At 42.8% G+C, this 20,955-nt stretch overlaps 1 protein-coding gene across 1 annotated transcript in view; it reads left to right on the top strand.

Moving 5' to 3' along the window:
- Positions 1-11,567, top strand: part of LOC311137396 (UPF0606 protein KIAA1549-like) — a gene marked incomplete at its 5' end in the record, with an annotated part of 87,066 nt that extends 75,499 nt beyond the window's left edge. The window contains 7 exons of the mRNA XM_084171861.1: positions 379-614; positions 1,323-1,467; positions 1,814-2,134; positions 5,495-5,547; positions 6,345-6,490; positions 6,976-7,124; positions 7,744-11,567. Of these exons, the coding sequence (XP_084027987.1) occupies positions 379-614; positions 1,323-1,467; positions 1,814-2,134; positions 5,495-5,547; positions 6,345-6,490; positions 6,976-7,124; positions 7,744-7,983 (1,290 nt within the window). The 3' untranslated portion in view covers positions 7,984-11,567. The remainder of the gene's footprint in view (positions 1-378; positions 615-1,322; positions 1,468-1,813; positions 2,135-5,494; positions 5,548-6,344; positions 6,491-6,975; positions 7,125-7,743) is intronic.
- Between the last annotated feature and the right edge of the window lie 9,388 nt (positions 11,568-20,955).

Genomic DNA, 20,955 nt, shown 5'->3' with positions numbered 1-20,955 from the left:
GTCAAACTCATTCCACTGAGGGCCGAGTGTCTGCAGGTTTTTGTTTTTTCCTTTCAATTAAGACCTAGACAACCAGGTGAGGGGAGTTCCTTACTAATTACCTTAATTCATTGATCAAGTACAAGGGAGGAGCAAAAACCCACAGACACTCGGCCCTCCGTGGAATGAGTTTGACGCTCGTGTCCTATGAGGACAGCCGAAGAACCCTTTAAGGTTCTAGATTGCACCTTTTTCTCTAAGAGTGTACAGACAAAAGAGATGTTATCTCAGTCAGACTAACCTGTATAAATCAAGGTCAAATGAAGTATTCAGTATATATAGTAAAGCTGCATCTGGCCAAGTGTGTCACTGCAGTCATATCTGATATCTGTTATTAAGATCCAGGTGGCGTTGAGGCACAAGTCTGAGATCGAGCACCACCGTAATAAGATCCGTCTGCGGGCCAAGAGGAAGGGTCACTATGACTTCCCTGCCATGGACGACCTGGTGGACAACGGTCTGACCACTGACCCCAAGGACCAGGACCGTATCTACCACAAGGCCCAGATGCAGATCGACAAGATCCTGGACCCCGACATCCACATACCCTCGCTGTTCATGGAGCCTAAAAAGAGGTCAGGGGTTATTTGGGGTTGGGGAGGGGTAGGGTGCACACAGGGAGGGGGTGTGTATGCGTGCGTGTGCAGTAAATGTACCTGAGGGAACTGCAGTATGTCTGTATGTTTCTCATTATAAAAGACACCGCTATTCAGAACTGTTTCTCAAGGGAATGTCATCTAGCTATTTTTCACTGATGACTGACTGAGAAAATTCCTCTTTGGAGCTGTACGCCATCCAGAAACGTCTAGACTAATTTGTTTTGTTTAGATAACTTTGAACTTTGGAGAAACTTTCAGGGTGTTTTTTTCAATTGTTCTGCATTGCATGCTTTTTGCAGTCACAATGAGGAGAAATCTCCTACCGGTATGAGACTATTTTGGACAGTGGAAAAGTATAACGAGTTTTTAAAATACGCCTTCAGTTTGCCAACATTTTAGAGAGAAAGATAAAGATATCTCAGTTGAATAATCAGTCACGTTTGATGTCTATTCAGATTGCCGGGCCTCCATTCCATTCCAAACGACCAGTAGATAAGAGTCCAGGCCTAAACGTTTTGATTCTGTCTCTGCGTCGGAAATGTATAGCACACTACTTTTGAGTGCAGGTAAAAAGTAGTGAACTATAGGGAATATGGTGCCATTTCAGTGTTTGGCAATGTGTGTTTTCCCTTCCATAATAATGTATGTGCTGCTACTCTGTATTGACATGTGTCTCTCTCTCAGTGGCAGGGGGAAGCGTTCTCCCAAGCAGAAGAAGAAGCACCAGCTGAACGGCAGCCTGACAGACGCAGACAAGGACCGCCTCATCTCCAACGACAGTGATGGCACCTACAGGAAATACCCTGGCGTCAACAACGTGGCCTATGTGGTGGGTAGACCTGTCGAACATATTGCAATAACACACACAAACACAAACACAAATCAATATTCCAATAGAAATCTCAAACATAGAGAGTAAAAGGGTACTTTAAAAGTCAATATCATGTTGTTAACGGAGAGGGGACAGATGTAACGTACATAAAACATTTATGTTCCTTTTTGCATTGTTACAAAGCATAAAACAGAATCACATTTTTGCAATTCTTTCTTTCCAACTGCAAACTGATCTGAATGAAGTCATAATGTGTATAATGGCTTTGGCTAATGACCATCTTTCTCCGCCCCTCTTCACGTTAGTACCACATTAGTAAAATCTAGTCTCTTATTGTTTCCAGTCGGACCCTGACCAGGCCCCAGAGTCCGGGACCCCCTCCCCCAACGACGACGTCTTCCTGGGCCCCATCTCGCCCCCTCCGGGGCATGCCCCTCCCCCTCCCCCCTACATGCCCCCCCAGCCCTCCATTGAAGAGGCCCGGCAGCAGATGCACTCTCTGCTGGACGATGCCTTTGCCCTGGTCTCCCCCACCTCCCAGGGCAGCACGGCCGGCCTCACCCTACCTGGTGTCAACTCCAACCTCCCCAGCTCCAGCCCCCCACCCCGCGGTGGAGCCCGCCCCTGGGGCTCGTCTTACCCAGCACTCAGCCCCTTCTCCTCGGTGAGTCTGTATGGCCTCCCCTGCACAGATCTATTAACACCTCTGGTCCTACTGACAGCTCTCCTGCTCGGTCCTTGTCCTGCTACAGACGAGTGCAATTGACGCCAAAGTGTTTCTTGTAAATTCGAGGTTTTGTGGGATTTCACAGGCTTTCGTAAGCTTGAGGTGTGGCAGTGTACCGTTTTACTAATGTAATATGGATAACTGTTACATACTTCATAATAGACACTTTATGCTCACTATCTTTCCTCTTTTACCTAGCCACTCTCAGGTTTACACTGTCACATAGACTCTCCACACAGACACACTGTATTTACAACATGTTCAGTTAAGGTTTAATTAGGTCTTCTTAGTTACTAATCTGTTAAGGAAGTCTCCATCTGTGTCCCCTACCAACCCCCGTGACCCCACTCAGCTCTACATTACTACAGCACATAAGACTTTCATACAGCTATAGGCTACTACAGTACATTAAATGAGCCATAAGCCTGCTAAGTAATACTATAGCTACATATGTTCCTAGCAAACTCCTAAGTCATAGGACATATGAGCTGCACAGCCCTACCATATGAGACGTAAGCCTGCTGGTGGTTTGGTCATTTGCCATAAGGTACAACAAAACACTTGTCATTTACACTACAGTACAGTCCTCTGTTTAACATGCAATGCAGCAACCCTTTGACTGTGCTTAACAAAAAGGACTAGTTTGTTATTGCCCTCAAGGCAGTACCATACTAATTCATTAAACGGTAAGCTCTGAATAGTTGGGTATTATGGGGAAATATAAGATACTGCATTGTGTTATATGGGGTTATATGAGATTACTGCTTTAGCATGGGTTCCGATTAGATGAACACTGATTATATTAGGAAGATTTACAATATAATATACATTAAAATGTGAGGAAGGAGCTGTTTATCATGAATTATATATATTAATCTGGGAGTTTCCAGTCCAGATGCAACCGCTTCAAACAAATGCCAACACTATATTTATAATGCAATAGTAGTGGATATGCCAGTGCTTTAAATGTACACTACATTCCTTTCTTAAATAGAAAACCTTCTGCTGTTTAAAGTTTATTTTAGGGCATTTGAGGCAAGACCAGACCAAATATGTTACAGGATAAATTTGATAAGAGCAAATAAAGGCTAGTCTCTTCAGCTGTTCTAAATGAATATGTTCTTTGACCTTTCCTATTTTGTTTTATAAAGTTCACTCCCAGTCATTTTAAATTCATACAGACATCTTAGTAGAGTAATAGCTCTGTTGTCTAAAACCAGCCCAATAAAGCCAGTCAGCTACCTCAGGTGTAGAGAGAGCTCTACATTCATCTGTGGTCCCATAAAAGCCATTCTCACTGCTTGTTCTGGTTCAGTGCATTCATGTGCTCTGAAAGGTCACGTTGTTAGAGCAGGAAAACAACATCCATAGCCCATAGGCTATTTCTCCAATTTCCCCTGCAAAACACCAAAGCTTAGTGTGCTGTACAATGTTAGACTCTCAGCCAAAATGTATCATGGTGTAATGTAAAATTCAGTCAACAGAAATAGCAATATTAGGCGCCAGCTTTTTATGTGGAAAGTGCTTTATCTATAATAATAATAATAATAATATGCCATTTAGCAGACGCTTTTATCCAAAGCGACTTACAGTCATATCTAGATACAGTGAGGGAAAAAAGTATTTGATCCCCTGCTGATTTTGTACGTTTGCCCACTGACAAAGAAATGATCAGTCTATAATTTGAATGGTAGGTTTATTTGAACAGTGAGAGACAGAATAGCAACAAAAAAATCCAGAAAAACACATGTCAAAAATGTTATGAATTGATTTGCATTTTAATGAGGGAAATAAGTATTTGACCCACTCTCAATCAGAAAGATTTCTGGCTCCCAGGTGTCTTTTATACAGGTAACAAGCTGAGATTAGGAGTACACTCTTAAAGGGAGTGCTCCTAATCTCAGTTTGTTACCTGTATAAAAGACACCTGTCCACAGAAGCAATCAATCAATCAGATTCCAAACTCTCCACCATGGCCAAGACCAAAGAGCTCTCCAAGGATGTCAGGGACAAGATTGTTGACCTACACAAGGCTGGAATGGGCTACAAGACCATCGCCAAGCAGCTTGGTGAGAAGGTGACAACAGTTGGTGCGATTATTCGCAAATGGAAGAAACACAAAAGAACTGTCAATCTCCCTCGGCCTGGGGCTCCATGCAAGATCTCACCTCGTGGAGTTGCAATGATCATGAGAACGGTGAGGAATCAGCCCAGAACTACACGGGAGGATCTTGTCAATGATCTCAAGACAGCTGTGACCATAGTCACCAAGAAAACAATTGGTAACACACTACGCCATGAAGGACTGAAATCCTGCAGCGCCCGCAAGGTCCCCCTGTTCAAGAAAGCACATATACATGCCCGTCTGAAGTTTGCCAATGAACATCTGAATGATTCAGAGGAGAACTGAGTGAAAGTGTTGTCGTCAGATGAGACCAAAATGGAGCTCTTTGGCATCAACTCAACTCGCCGTTTTTGGAGGAGGAGGAATGCTGCCTATGACCCCAAGAACACCATCCCCACCGTCAAACATGGAGGTGGAAACATTATCCTTTGGGGGTGTTTTTCTGCTAAGGGGACAGGACAACTTCACAGCATCAAAGGGACGAAGGACAGGGCCATGTACAGTCAAATCTTGGGTGAGAACCTCTTTCCCTCAGCCAGGGCATTGAAAACACACGGCCAAGGCAACAAAGGAGTGGCTCAAGAAGAAGCACATTAAGGTCCTGGAGTGGCCTAGCCAGTCTCCAGACCTTAATCCCATAGAAAATCTTTGGAGGGAGCTGAAGGTTCGAGTTGCCAAACGTCAGCCTCGAAACCTTAATGACTTGGAGAAGATCTCCAAAGAGGAGTGGGACAAAATCCCTCCTGAGATGTGCGCAAACCTGGTGGCCAACTACAAGAAACGTCTGACCTCTATGATTGCCAACACGGGTTTTGCCACCAAGTACTATGTCATGTTTTGCAGAGGGGTCAAATACTTATTTCCCTCATTAAAATGCAAATCAATTTATAACATTTTTGACATGCATTTTTCTGGATTTTGTTGTTGTTATTCTGTCTCTCACTGTTCAAATAAACCTACCATTAAAATGATAGACTGATCATGTCTTTGTCAGTGGGCAAACGTACAAAATCAAATACTTTTTTCCCTCACTTTATATACTGTGTTATTGGGTGATATCTGTTTTGATTGTACATGATCTGCAAGCTTCAGTGAGGTCCCTGTAGTCTTTACTTATCCATCCCAGTGTCTGTGTGTCTTTGTCCTGACAAAATGCATGTCTCTCTCCTCAGAGATACGCTGAGTTAGGAATGCCCCCTCCTTCAGTCCAAGGCTTACTACAGAGGTGAGTAGCTAACCATAGTGATACAATACAATGCATTGTGTGATATAATGTAATAGTACGTGTAGCTAGCTAACTCTGAGAGAATAGGGAGAGCATTTTCAGTGTTGTCATGGTTTTCCCCACGACTGTAGGCTACATTACATTTACATTTTAGTCATTTAGCAGACGCTCTTATCCAGAGCGACTTACAGGAGCAATTAGGGTTAAGTGCCTTGCTCAAGGGCACGTCGACAGATTTTTCACCTTGTCGGCTCTGGGATCTGGATCATCTTTAATGCAGTGTTTTCCAACTCTGGTCCTCCAGTACCCTCTACAGTACACATTTATGTTGTAGCCCTGGACAAAAACACCTGATTCAACTTGTCAAGGGCTTGATGATTAGTTGACAAGTAGAATCAGCTGTGCTTGTCTGGGGCCACAACAAAAAGATGTACTGTTGGGGTACTGGAGGACCTGAGTTAGGGACCACTGGATCCAGTCTCCTAACTGCGCAATACAAAACAGACATGGTGGCGATTGCTTTGGTCGATCTTCTTTTGATTTACACACAAACATACACACACATACATAGATGTAGATACACACACATACACACACACACACACACACACACACACATAGATGTAGATACACACACACACACACATAGATGTAGATACACACACACACACACACATAGATGTAGATACACACGCACACACACTGAAACAATGACCAACGTCTACAGCTGATGCACATCATAGAAGCTATGATGTTTTACAGTAGGACCTCTATTTGACATTTGTACTGTATTTCAGACAGGGCCAGGGCTCCAGCTACCTGCCACCAGGTGACCCAGGACACGTTGACCAGCTCCCCCCAGACAGCCACTATTCCACCAGGGGCCTGTACACTGAAGACCTCCCCTTCTCTGCCAGGCCACGACCAGTAGGGGGCACCACAGGTACACACGCCCACACACACACACACACACACACACACACACACACACACACACACACACACACACACACACACACACACACACACACACACACACACACACACACAGACACACACACACACATACACACACAGCTCAACAGTCACTGGATGTATGCCAGTTTGTCTAACCCAGACAACTCACCTCTCTCCCATGAACCTGTCAGCCTCAAAGAGCCTGGTCTCTATTGAATTATTAAAGAGTGGGGTTCTTGGTGTGCTGTGAGAGTTACACTAATATAAATGGACTCTGCCTTATGGAGTGCTGCTGCTGCACAGAGAATGCATTTCAACTGTAGGAATTGCATCAAAGTATATTACAGACCAGTAAGGATTAAATGTCAGAGATGCCTGAGGGTTGAAATGTATGTTTTTGCGTCCGTGTGTGTGTGTGTGTGTGTGTGTGTGTGTGTGTGTGTGTGTGTGCATACGTGCATCTGTATGTAGGTGCCCAGTTCCATCACCTGACCCAGATGGGTCTTGGGAGCCGGGTCAACGGGGGATACCCGGCGGGGGGTAGGGCCCCTCCAGGTCAGACTGGCGGTTCAGGGTGGGGACCGTACGCTGACGATGACTTCAGACCCACCAGAGACCCTGTGAGTCCTGCTCTGACCTCACACCGCCTTATGAGACTTACTGTACCTCTGCTTTTAATCCTTTCCTCTTCCAGCTAGCTTCTCTAGATCTCCAAATATACAGTACAAGGGCATGCTCTTGTTCTTCTAGACTCTATGTTGCTGCATATCAGTTTGAGTTCTGTAGTTATGGATGTTGGTTCACTGTACAGATGAAGAATCTTAATTTGATTACCCTGTTGCAGGAGAACTTGCCTGCATCGCAGGAAATGTAAAACGTGTAGTGTATTTGAGGTTTAAAAAGGCTTCTGAAGTTTGTAATTTTCACTTTGAAATGTCAGACGAAAAATGTATCAACCCAAACATTTTATTTTCATGAATTATAATCCACATAATATTTCACATTTCCTGTTGCTGCAGAATACTTTCCTGCTGTAGAAAACTGGCGCAAATTAAGATCCTGCATCTGTAGTCCTTTTACCTCCCAGCTGTCAATCTGTAGAGATGAACGTTCCCATGATATATTGAGAACTGTAGTGAAATAGGCAATGTAAAAACACACACTCTCCTCTTTTCTCCTAAAACGTATTTATCTTCTCTTTTTCCTCTTCTTCTTTCCTTCCTTCCCTGTGTGCGTCAGGTTCTTCTGGGCTACCCTGACTCCTCCTCCTCTATGTTCCAGATGCCTAGTAGAAGTGCACTAAGGGAGCCCTCTGCCACCCTGGCCCACCTGGACACCCACACCACCGGGTTCGGCTACCCTCCAGAGGAGTCCTCCTCTCCGCCCAACCACTCATCTGCTTCCCTTATCAAGGCCATCAGGGAGGAGCTGCTGCGCCTCTCCCAGAAACAGCAAGCCGTGCCCAGCTACCACAGCTGATCACAGACAGCCGCCAGAGTTATTCTGACTCTTAACCTCTAATACTACATCCACCAGTCATACCACTGCCCCTGCCTGCCTGCTCCAACCTATCAATGCTTCCCATGGAAGTTCCGTTGTACAGGAGGATAAATACAAGACTGTACTGTCTTGGGGCGGCAGGTAGCCTAGTGGTTAGAGCATTGGGCCAGTAACCGAAAGGTTGCTGGTTCGAATACCTGAGCCAACAAGGTGAAAAATCTGTCGATGTGCCCTTGAGCAAGGCACTTTGCCCTCATTTGCTCCAGGGGCGCCGTACTAAAATGGCTGACCCTGTAAAACAACACATTTCACTACACCTATCTGCTGGGCTGGGTAGAATGAGGAGGTTGTTTCATATATGCCAGCTGGTAGCCTAAGCATGGATAGAGTCATTATATTAATTAACTGGATCTTAGCCTCTGGCTTTCTTAACTCAGACTGTCCTATGGCATACACTATACTGGACCAAGTGACCCTAGTGGTTAGAGAGAGAAGGTGAATGGTCCCCTGCTCTCCAGCGTTGGCCAAGGTATCTCTGCCAAAGCCTGGCCACGACTGCTGATCCCTGCCCAGTTTTCTATTTGAGGTGTTGTTGCTTTCTTTCTTTTTAAACAGCATTCTAGACTCTCTGTGTGATGATAATAATGTGGTTTGATTCTCTCTCTCATCCTGCCTTGACATCCTAACAACATTTTACAGTACAGTGGAATTTCTCTACCAGTAGGACATCTGTTATTTAGGCTCAAAACATTGATACCATGTTACCTTTAACAATGAGGCTTCTTACCATTACCATGCAGGTATTGTTTGGTTTTTGAAGAGCTTCTTACTTCTCCTCCATCTTCCCCTGGTGCTTCTTTCTACACTTTGTGTTTTCCGCCATGATATTGATATGCGCAAATCTGTAAAAACACGTCCCAGGTGCAGGATTAAGTTGTTCTACATTGTTTTCCGCCATGAGCCACACAATGCCTTGTGTTGTGACAGCGTGAGTGAGTTCAACTGTCTCAATCTACTGTACAGCTAAGGTCAGAGTTCAGAGCAGACAACACTAGACACAGACAGACAGAGACCTGCAATAATCATACTGCAGCAACTCCCATGCATAACTTTACCAATGCAGTAGTTGAACCAGAGATATTTAATGATAGAGCGCTGTTAGGTTTAGTTTGTAACTCACCCCCCTATACATGAGCCTTGTTTTGATTTTGTTATCAACAGCTTCAGCACAATGTCCACATGTTTGTCCTAATATATCCAGGTTACTGATGATGCTACCGTATTAAGACTCTTTAAATGCCAATGTATGGTAAACTACACGGAACAAAATATAGACGCAACATGCAACAATTTCAAAGATTTTACTGAGTTACAGTTCATTTAAGGATATCAGTCAATCGAAATAAATTCATTAGGACCTAATCTATGGATTTCACATGACTGGGAGTACAGATATGCATCTGTACTCCCAGTCACAGAGACAGTACCTTAAAAAAAAAGCTAGGGGCATGGATCAGAAAACCAGTCAGTATCTGGTGTGACCACCATTTGCCTCATGAGGTGCGACACATCTCCTTTGCATGGAGTTGATCTGGCTGTTGATTGTGGCCTGTGGAATGTTGTCCCACTCCTCTTCAATGGCAGTGCGAAGTTGCTGGATATTGGCGGGAACTGGAACAAACTGTCGGACACGTCGATCCAGAGCATCCCAAACATGCTCAATGGGTGACGTGTCTGGTGAGTATGCAGGCCATGGAAGAACTGGGACATTTTAATCTTCCAGGAATTGTGTACAGATCCTTGTGACATGGGGCCGTGCATCATTATGCTGAAACATGAGGTGATGATGGCGGATGAATGGCACGACAATGGGCCTCAGGATCTCGTCACGGTATCTCTGTGCATTCAAATTGCCATCACTAAAATGCAATTGTGTCGTTGTCCGTAGCTTATGCCTACCCATACCATAACCCCACCGCCACCATGGGGCACTCTGTTCACAACGTTGACATCAGCAAACCGCTGGCTCACACGACGCAATACACACTGTCTGCCATCTGCCTAGTACAGTTGAAAGCGGGATTCATCCCTAAAGAGCACACTTCTCCAGCGTGAGCATTTGCCCACTGAAGTCGGTTACGACGCTGAACTGCAGTCAGGTCAAGACCCTGGTGAGGACGACAAGCACGCAGATGAGCTTCCCTGAGACGGTTTCTGACAGTTTGTGCAGAAATTATTTGGTTGTGCAAACTCAAAGTTTATTCAGCTGTCCGGTGGCTGGTCACAGACAATCCCGCTGGTGAAGAAGCCGGATGTGGAGGTCCTGGGCTGGCTTGGTTACAAGTGGTCTGCGGTTGTGAGGCTGGTTGGACGTACTGCCAAATTCTCTAAAACAACATTGGAGGCGGCTTATGGTAGAGAAATGAACATTCAAATCTCTGGCAACTGCTCTGGGGGACATTCCTTCAGTCAGCATGCCAATTGCACACCTCAAAACTTGAGACATCTGTGGCATTGTGTTGTGTGACGAAACTGCACATTGTAGAGTGGCCTTTTATTGTACCAAGCACAAGGTGCTGTTTAATCAGCTTATTGATATTCTACATCTGTCAGGTGGATGGATTATCTTGGCAAAGGAGAAATGCTCACTAACAGGGATGTAAACAAATTTGTGCACAACTTTTGAGAGAAATACGCTTTTTGTGTGTATGGAAATATTTTATTTCAGCTCATGAAACATGGGACCAACACTTTACATGTTGCGTTTATATTTTTGTTCAGTATATACAGTATGACCACAGTATTATAGTTTTTCTATAGATATTATACTAAGGTCATGTATTGAGCTTACAGGACCAAATATCTATAATAATTAATTTATGAATTAATTTGTGGCATTTTATAATGTTTTCTGACTGGCAGGCCTAAATCTAAATGATTGACAGTACTGTACTAGGGGATTGTCTATTCTATTTTATGAAGTGGATAGATTCGACCACGCATTCTGATCTATTCAATGCACTGTATGCACACTACTGGGTGCACCTTGGCTTTTCACAGTGAATATCCTTCAGGTCACACCAACTAAAATGTAGTTGAAAGATTCATAGGTCATTCAGTTAAAGATTCATAGGTCAGTTCAATGAAGCATTGTTTTGCTAAAGGAAATGCAGTATTTTGCCTGCTGAGAAACAGGGCCAGTGGTCACACACTGTCAGTCTAGGGGTATTCGTATTTCATTTCCTCCTTTTTCAATGCAGTATTGAAAGGTTCAACGCTGTTCATTTTCCACCGCATTTTCAGAGTTTGAAAGGAATTGTAATTGTTCACAGTTTACTGTTCACAGTTAACCTGTCAGCGTAAGATGTTTTGTGTATTTTATGTAATTTTTATTGTTGAATGACCTTGCCTCATGTTTTTTGTTCCTCCTCGATGTGTCTTTGTTCAATTTTTTATTTATTTAATTTTGTTCAATAACATTCTCGACAGAAACTCCCTACACATTGCAATGCTGTGGGGATTTAAGTGATATTTTATTTAAATGAAATAAAAGAGAAAGTATTGATTTTGGTTGTAGGGTTATTCACTGACTTGGGCGAAGTAATAATTTAGCAGTGTTGAACATTGTCCCAAATATGTCCCAAAGGTTAACTCCATAACACAAAAGCAAACAGAGAAAATATGGAACCAAAGCTACTGTGCTGTACACACACTACTATTCCACTGAGCACACACTGGTTGAATCAACATATTTTCCACGTCATTTCAATGAAATTACGTTGAACCAACATGGAATAGATGTTGAATTGACGTCTGTGCCCAGTGGGATCGCTCCTCATGGCCAACATGTGCCTTATGGATCCTCCCTTTGGTGGTCTCACACTGTCTACCATCCTGTCTCACACTACCTGCTTGCCTGTCTGTCTGTCTGTCAGATAGAGTCTTAACCAGGCTCTGTTAACTCCAACAAGCACTGACTGTATGGGATCATAGTACAGTACCGTATGGCATTTTATAACTACTGTAGTCTCAAGGTTGTTAAAGGATATTCTCTCAACAATGGTTCTATAGGTCTTAGCAGGTGGTGCTACAGTATGTGTTGTAGCATCATCAAAGAAGCCCAGTGCTTATTTAACACTGTTTCTGGATATAGTCTAAGATTTACACCCATGCAGTTGGATTATAAACTGAGTTACCTGAAGTGATTTCACCCCTGGTTGGTGTGATTGGCTTCATTCACAACACTGTACTGTCCTATATGCCTCCACCTGATGGTACTGTAACCCCAATGCACATCAGATATCATTCATGTATGTGCCCTTTATGTTTGACTGTTGCGTCTTGTTTTATTGTGAAGGTCATACTTTATGTTGGCTGGCCCAACTATGTTTTACGTGTTGTATTTGTTGAGTTGCATGTGTCATTCATGTAAGGCTGTGTGTAGTTTGTTTCCCATTTTGTGTTGCCCATGCTGTTCCGAAAAAACGATAGCTTTTAAAAACCAATGAAACCTAAGTTGCATGTGTCCTAAGTTATTTAATACTGTAATATTCTAACACCATGCATATTACATGCAACAATGATTAGGAAGCAGAACATATTGCATTCTCACATAATAATAATAATATGCCATTTAGCAGACGCTTTTATCCAAAGCGACTTACAGTCATGCGTGCATACATTTTTGTGTATGGGTGGTCCTGGGGATCGAACCCACTACCCTGCCGTTACAAGCGCTGTGCTCTACCAGCTGAGCTACAGAGGACCACCCATATCTGCTTATCGTTGTAATTTTTGGTCCCTTGAAAGTAGTTTGTTAAATGATCATTATGTATTTTGCAGAGCACACCATTTCTCTGTGTATGCAGTTTATTTGTTAATACAGTGTTCTTAGCAATGCTGTTTTCTCCAGGGGAGGTCCATCACATTTTGTTCTTCATAGGCTTCTACAGTAGTCTGAAGATGAGAAGTACCAGATTCAACCACAGGGTGATGCCATTTCATAACAAAAGACCATGTGGTAAGGTTTGTTCAGTTCTAGACAAAGAGAATGCTCCTCTGTTGCAGGTGATGTCATCTCTCTTGCAGGACAGTTGAGTGTGCGTGTGTGTTCGCTTGTGTGTTCGTGTTTGAGTAAATGTGTATTTGTGTGTGTGGCATCATTTACCACAGACACTTGAGAATGTACACAATGTTCTCTGTTTAAAGACGCCCTCCAGCAATTTTTTAACTTTGTTGAAAAGTGATATCCCAAGTTTAAATACAGTAAAATACACACAACTGCGAACTTCAAGGAGTAGGGCATTGAAATTAGTTTTTTAAAACCTTTATTTAACTAGGCAAGTCAGTTAAGAACAAATTATTATTTACAATGACGGCCTACCCCGGCCAAACCCTCTCCTAACCCGGACGTGCGCCGCCCTATGGGACTCCCGAGCACCATGGCAACAATGAGGAAGTGATGAGAATGGGTTATGTATGAATGGTTGAATGAGCATAAGTAACTGTAACCTCCAGGCATCATAATGCCATTTTCAACCACAGTGATAAACAGTGCAGGTGGAAAACTGCTGAGTTGAATTATAACAAAATGGTGGTTGTGTTGGAATTAATAGAATGTCATAAGAGACTTGTGGAATAAGCAAAGGTGTCAAATTGATGACTGTTTAAAATGTACCAATGGAAATCCATTCCACTAACTACTAAGTCAACCCAAGCCTATTATAATGTACTGTTGGTTTACTGTAGGGCAATTCCACATGCTTCGTAAACAACAGGTGTAGAATAACAGTGAAATGTTTACTCACTTACTTTACTGGTTGGCATACACTTTAAAATGGATGCCAACCAAAAACCATTGATTTCAAAGTATACCAAGCCATACAACTCTATGCACTAAGACTACTTTGAACAATTTACACAGCATGACCATGGGACTATAAGGCTCTATCTGCGCAAAGCATAGTTCTGAGATATTTAGCATCAAAGTTTTCACATCCCAGATCTCAGAACTGTTCTGTAGTGAATTGTTCTTTCATAACCCATTAAGGTCCTCACTTTGAAGGTACCTAAAGAGTATCAAAATCCTGAGACATTTGTTAATCAGTTTTTTAGGGGGGTGTAATCACAGATATAACTTTCTGGCTCTGAAATGTCAATCTGTTTTCAGCCATAAGGTACTATCTGGCACTTCTGAATTAGACATGTTCAGTTTGTAAGAAATCTGGAGCTATTTGAATACATAAACGATAGAATAACACTATTTTACCAAGATAGAGTCAGAACAGATCATCAAATACATGAAGAAATGTATTATGATCATAAGACAAATTACTGTTATCACTGAACAATGATGTGACAGCAAAGACTCACTGGGCACAGACGTCAATTCAACGTCTATTCCACGTTGGCTCAACGTAATTTCATTTAAATAATGCGGAAACAACATTGATTCAACCGGTGTGTTCTGATTGGTCAGTCTGTATTTGTTCAGGCTTGTGATTGGATTACAGATCGAACCTTATAGCTCCAAGTTCAAATGGGTTTATGCAGATAGAACTTTCTAGTTCTTCATTTTCTTTCACAAAAAATGTACTTTTTCAAAAATCTAACTTCAGAGACATATGAACAACCATCAATTATATGTGACTAACTAATGCGACAAAAACTCTATTAAATATCTGCTCCTAATTAAGATTCAAAGATGTCAGCAGAAAGAATGTGATGTCAGCTATGACATGACACCTTGACTTTGAAAAAATCTGTTTTGGTTATTGAGCTTCAGTAAGTGAAGTGGATTTACATCTGGTAACAGAATTATGCTAAAAGCCGGGAGAGGTAACATTAACTGGAGAGAGAGAGAGAAGAGAGAGGTAGAGAGAGAAAGAGGGAAGGTTTGTCCAGACTGTTTTCACACTCTTGCTTTGACCACCAGATGACAGAAAGAAAAGAAAACATTTATGAGCTGAACATAACAGTATGCCAGTGGAAGGGAGGACAGTAGAAGGTGACTTAACTGTGGTTTGTGACTACTATGATTTCCCATTATAGCCAATTCCATTACAGATTTTTGGGGTAATTCTGTTACTGATTTTTAATCAATTAATAATCCATTAAAAAAAAATTAAAAACAGAAGGTAAATCATTTCTCCAAAACTAAATATGTGTTGATATTAGTTGTCAGGGGTATTTACTTCAACATCATTGTGTTTTGATGAATTTCTATAAACTTTTAAGACTTTTTCTGGTAGATGTTTTCTAAGACCCGTTTTCCATCTGTTTGACCAGAAATCAAAGCCACTACTTATGCCTCATTTTTAAGATGGACAATGGTTGAACACTGTATCTACAGTATGCCTTAATTTACCAAAAATATAGACTCTTCGCTTTGATTTGACACCCAATTTGATATGCTCCTATGAACTTCACATGTTGGTGCTCGTGGGTAGTCTAGGTACCAGTCTTTTTAGCTAACATTCCACTCCTTGCCACTCTTGTCATTTGCCAAAGTGGAATGTAATAGCTGAACATAGATGGAAACTAGGCTAGCTTATGGGTCCTTTTGCATAGAAATGACCAGTACCTTTCAATTGTTTCACTTTTGATTTGTGGTTGCTTGGACACAGACCCCCTAGAGCTCCCAACCTCTCACTGTATTTACCTTGTCATTCACAGGGTTTGTAGCATTGACAGTAGCACTAATCTGCTCCTATGTTGTAACCTGCACCTACAACACAGTCGGCTTAGGTGCTTTAGCATGGTAGAGAGGAAGGAGGGGTGAATGGGGATGAATTAGTGATTTGGATGACAGTCTACCAGTCTGTCATGTAGAACATTCCCTTGAGGGTTTGCTGATGGTATTTCCTGGGATTGTGTTGGGCTTAATCTCATTGGTCATCAGACCAGTCCCCTATCTAATCCCATCACAGACCATGTGTGAGTCCCAAATGGCACCCTTTTCCCTACATAGTGCTTTAGACCAGAGCCCTAGGTGCACTAGGGAATAGTGTGCTATTTGGGATGTAGCACATAATAAGACCGGTCTGGTGATGGGGGGCACTTTCTGACTGACCACTTCATGCAATGGTATTGAACTGAGCTGAGTAGTACAGTTTTACAACCCACACCCTGTCAATGTTTGGAGCCTGTTCACACACACACACACTCATGCACGAACGCACGCACACTGACACTGTCACACACACAAACACACACACACACACACACACAAAGACATCTCACTCAAAAAATACAATTTGTATTGTTTAAATGTATTTTGCAACCTAAACTTATCAATTTACCAATTACCGATTTGATCTTATTCTATCATATCTAATCTATTTAATCTAATATCTAATATTATCTTATTTTACTACTGCTACTTTTACAAAGTAAATCACTTGAGCTGTCAATCAGGAGGGTGAGGTCAGTCACTCTGAGAGACAGGATGCCACAGCCAACTCCGACACAGCCTGGTCCTCAGAGCTCACAAGCTGCCTGCACTGTGGAGGCTCCATCTCTTCCTCCCCTTCCTACTCTTCATCAGTGTCCTCACCCTCAGCCCGAGCCTCTCTGAGTCTCTTGTAGAACTTAGCGATGTGCCTCATCTCCTTGAGGTAGTAGGCCAGAAGCCATGTCTGCTGCTCAGACAGGAGCTGGTTGTAGTAGTACTGGATCCCAGCTATCTGTCTGCATTAGGGTTGAATGGCGGGAACCCGGTTACCGAGATTTACCGCCCAAAACCACTCCCCTTTCTCTGTAAATAACTGCAAGAATGTGTCTCTAAATTTACACATCTCCATCTCTCTTTCGGGGGTCACCTTATTTTTTAATTGTAAAGATTTATTTTTTTATTTTTGCAGCTGCAGAGTTTTAAAACAGCCTGTCACTCGAATATCGTTGTTTTAAATCAGTACATGCATGAGCACTCTCTTGCAGTCTTTCTCTCTCTCCATCAATTCCATTCAATTCCATCCAAAATAGATAATCCTGTTCAAGATTGATATACATTACCAGTCAAAAGTTTGGACACACCTGCTCATTCAAGGGTTTTTCTTTATTTTTACTATTTTCTACATTGTAGAATAATAGTGAAGACATCAAAACTATGAAATAACACATATGGAATCATGTGGTAACCAAAAAAGTGTTAAACAAATCAAAGTATATTTTATATTTGCGATTCTTCAAAATAGCCACCCTTTGCCTTGATGACAGCTTTGCACACTCTTGGTATTCTCTCAACCAGCTTCATGAGGTAGTCACCTGGAATGCATTTCAACATGTGTGCCTTCTTAAAAGTTAATTTGTGGAATTTATTTCCTTCTTAATGCGTTTGAGCCAATCAGTTGTGTTGTGACAAGGTAGGGGTGGTATACAGAAGATATCCCTATTTGGTAAAAGACCAAGTCCATATTATGGCAAGAACAGCTCAAATAAGCAAAGAGAAACGACAGTCCATCATTACTTTAAGACATGAAGGTCAGTCAATCCGGGAACATTTCAAGAACTTTGAAAGTTTCTTCAAGTGCTGTCGCAAAAACCATCAAACGCTATGATGAAACTAGCTCTCATGAGGACCGCCACAGGAAAAAGACCCAGAGTTACCTCTGCTGCGAAGGATAAGTTCATTAGCGTTACCAGCCTCAGAAATTGCAGCCCAAATAAATGCTTCACAGAGTTCAAGTAACAGACACATCTCAACATCAACTGTTCAGAGGAGATTGCTTGAATCAGGCCTTCGTGGTTGAATTGCTGCAAAAAAAACACTACTAAGAAGAAGAGACTTGCTTGGGCCAAGAAACACGAGCAATGGACATTAGACCGTTGAAAATCTGTCCTTTCCTCCTCTAAGGAGCCTCCACTGGTGGACAACATCTTGGAACAGCTTCCAGTCAGTGTTTCCTACATGGACAATATGATAGAACAGCTCAAAGCCGACAGTGTGTGCTCAAAAGTCATGGCAATGTCTCAGGATGGATGGCCTGAGTTCAACGGATGCGAAGGACCACTGAAACTGTACTGGGCAGAACGCGCTTTTCTCACAGTGCACGCCGGTCTCCTATTGAAAGGAACGAGACTTGTTATTTCCTCAGCCTTACGAAACGATGTCCTCAACAAGCTGCACGAGGGTCATCAAGGTAGACTCCACCAATTGGGACATTTTCAAAGATGACAATTCCACCAATTACGACTACACTGACATGGTCACATCTTACATCAGTGTATGTGAGGAAAACTGCATTCCCACCAGCACTTTTGTCACATTCAGCAATGACAAACCTTGGTTCAATGCAAAGCTGAAAGGCCTACACTCTGCCAAAGAGGAGGCACATAGGAGTGGCGTTAGGAGTGGCAATATGGACCAGTACAGACTGGCACAGCAGCAACTGAATAAGGGGATTAAGGCAGCCAAAAAACAATACAAGGAGAGGCTAGAACAACAATTCTCCACCAATGACTGCTCGTCTGTCTGGAAGGGTCTTCGTAAGATCACAAACTACAAACAAAAGACCCCCATGTTCAGACAAACCCCTGCTTGTCCCAGGTTGCCCTCCCCTACCCCATGTCATCAGAGCAAGAAGTCAGCTGGCTTTTTAAGAAACAGGACTGTAGGGAACCTGCAGGCCCAGACCAGGTCTCCCCAGCCACACTAAAACACTGTGCTGACCAGCTCTAACCCTTTATACATGGAGCTCTTCAATCAATCACTTGAGCTATGCACTGTTTTAAATCATCCATCATCGTGCCTGTGCCTAACAAGAAAGTATCCTACCTGAATGACTACAGACCTGTAGCACTCACTTCAGTCATCATGAAGTCCTTCGAGGGCCTCATCCTATCCCACCTCAAAGACATCACTGATGCCCTCCTTGACCCCCTGCAGTTTGCTTACAGAGCCAAATCGAATCAAATCACATTTTATTTGTCACATACGCCGAATACAACAAGTGTAGACCTTACCGTGAAATGCGTACTTACAAGCCCTTAACCAACAATGCAGTTCAAGAAATAGAGTTAAGAAAATATTTACTAAATAAACTAAAGTAAAAAATAAAATAAAAAGTAACAGAATAAAATAACAATAACGAGGCTATATACAGGGGGTACCGGTACCGAGTCAATGTGCAGGGGTAAAGGTTAGTCAAGGTAATTTGTACATGTGGGTAGGGGTAAAGTGACTATGCATAGATAATAAACAGCGAGTAGCCTCAGTGTAAAAACAAAGGGGGGGGGGGGTTAATGTAAATAGTCCAGGTGACCATTTGATTAATTGTTCAGCAGTCTTATGGCTTGGGGGTAGAAGCTGTTAAGGAGCCTTTTGGACCTAGACTTGGCGCTCCGGTACCGTTTGCCGTGCGGTAGCAGAGAGAACAGTCTATGACCTGGGTGACTGGAGTCTTTGACAATTTTTTTAGCCTTCCTCTGACACCACCTAGTATATAAATTAGGTCCTGGATGGCAGGAAGCTTGGCCCCAGTGATGTACAAGGCCGTACGCACTACCCTCTGTAGCGCCTTACGGTCGGATGGCGAGCAGTTGCCATACCAGGCGGTGATGCAACCAGTCAGGATGCTCTCGATGGTGCGGCTGTAGAACAATATGAGGATCTGGGGACCCGTGCCAAATCTTTTCAGTCTCCTGAGGGGGAAAAGGTGTTGTCGTGCCCTCTTCACGACTGTCTTGGTGTGTTTGGACCATGATAGTTTGTTGGTGATGTGGACACCAAGGAACTTGAAACTCTCGACCCACTCGACTACAGCCCCGTCGATGTGAATGGTGGCGTGTTCGGTCCTCCTTTTCCTGTAGTCCACGATCATCTCCTTTGTCTTGCTCACGTTGAGGGAGAGGTTGTTGTCCTGGCATCACACTGCCAGGTCTCTGACCTCTTTCCTATAGGCTGTCTCATCGTTGTCAGTGATCAGGCCTACAGTGCCTTGCAAAAGTATTCATCCCCCTTGGCGTTTTTCCTATTTTGTTGCATTACAACCTGTAATTTAAATGGATTTTTATTTGGATTTCATGTAATGGACATACAATACACAAAATAGTCCAAATTGGTGAAGTGGAATGAAAAAACAAACTTCTAAAAAATAAATAACGGAAAAGTGGTGCGTACATATGTATTCACCCCCTTTGCTATGAAGGCCCTAAATAAGATCTGGTGCAACCAATTACCTTCAGAAGTCACATAATTAGTTAAATAAAGTCCACCTGTGTGCAATCTAACTGTCACATGATCTGTCACATGATCTCAGTATATATACACCTGTTCTGAAAGGCCCCAGAGTCTGCAACACCACTAAGCAAGGGACACCACCAAGCAAGTGGCACCATGAAGACCAAGGAGCTCTCCAAACAGGTCAGGGACAAAGTTGTGGAGAAGTACAGATAAGGGTTGGGTTATAAAAAAATATCAGAAACTTTGAACATCCCACGGAGCACCATTAAATCCATTATTAAAAAATGGAAAGAATATGGCACCACAAAAACCTGCCAAGAGAGGGCCGCACACCAAAACTCACGCATTAATCAGAGAGGCAACAAAGAGACCAAAGATAACCCTGAAGGAGCTGTAAAGCTCTACAGCGGAGATTGGAATATCTGTCCATAGGACCACTTTAAGGCGTACACTCCACAGAGCTGGGCTTTACGGAAGAGTGGCCAGAAAAAAGCCATTGCTTCAAGAAATAAATACGCAAACACGTTTGATGTTCGCCAAAAGGCATCTGGGAGACTCCCCAAACATATGGAAGAAGGTACTCTGGTCAGATGAGACTACAATTGAGCTTTTTGGCCTAGACCTGATTTGAGACTGGGACGGAGGTTCAACTTCCAGCAGGACAATGACCCTAAGCATACTGCTAAAGCAACACTCGAGTGGTTTAAGGGGAAACATTTAAATGTCTTGGAATGGCCTAGTCAAATCCCAGACCTCAATCCAATTGTCAC

Source organism: Coregonus lavaretus (genome assembly GCF_964263955.1).
Source record: "Coregonus lavaretus genome assembly, chromosome: 11".
Taxonomy (NCBI): domain Eukaryota; kingdom Metazoa; phylum Chordata; class Actinopteri; order Salmoniformes; family Salmonidae; genus Coregonus; species Coregonus lavaretus.
The sequence above is the reverse complement of the archived record's forward strand: the minus strand, read 5'-3'. Positions and strand labels throughout refer to the sequence as shown.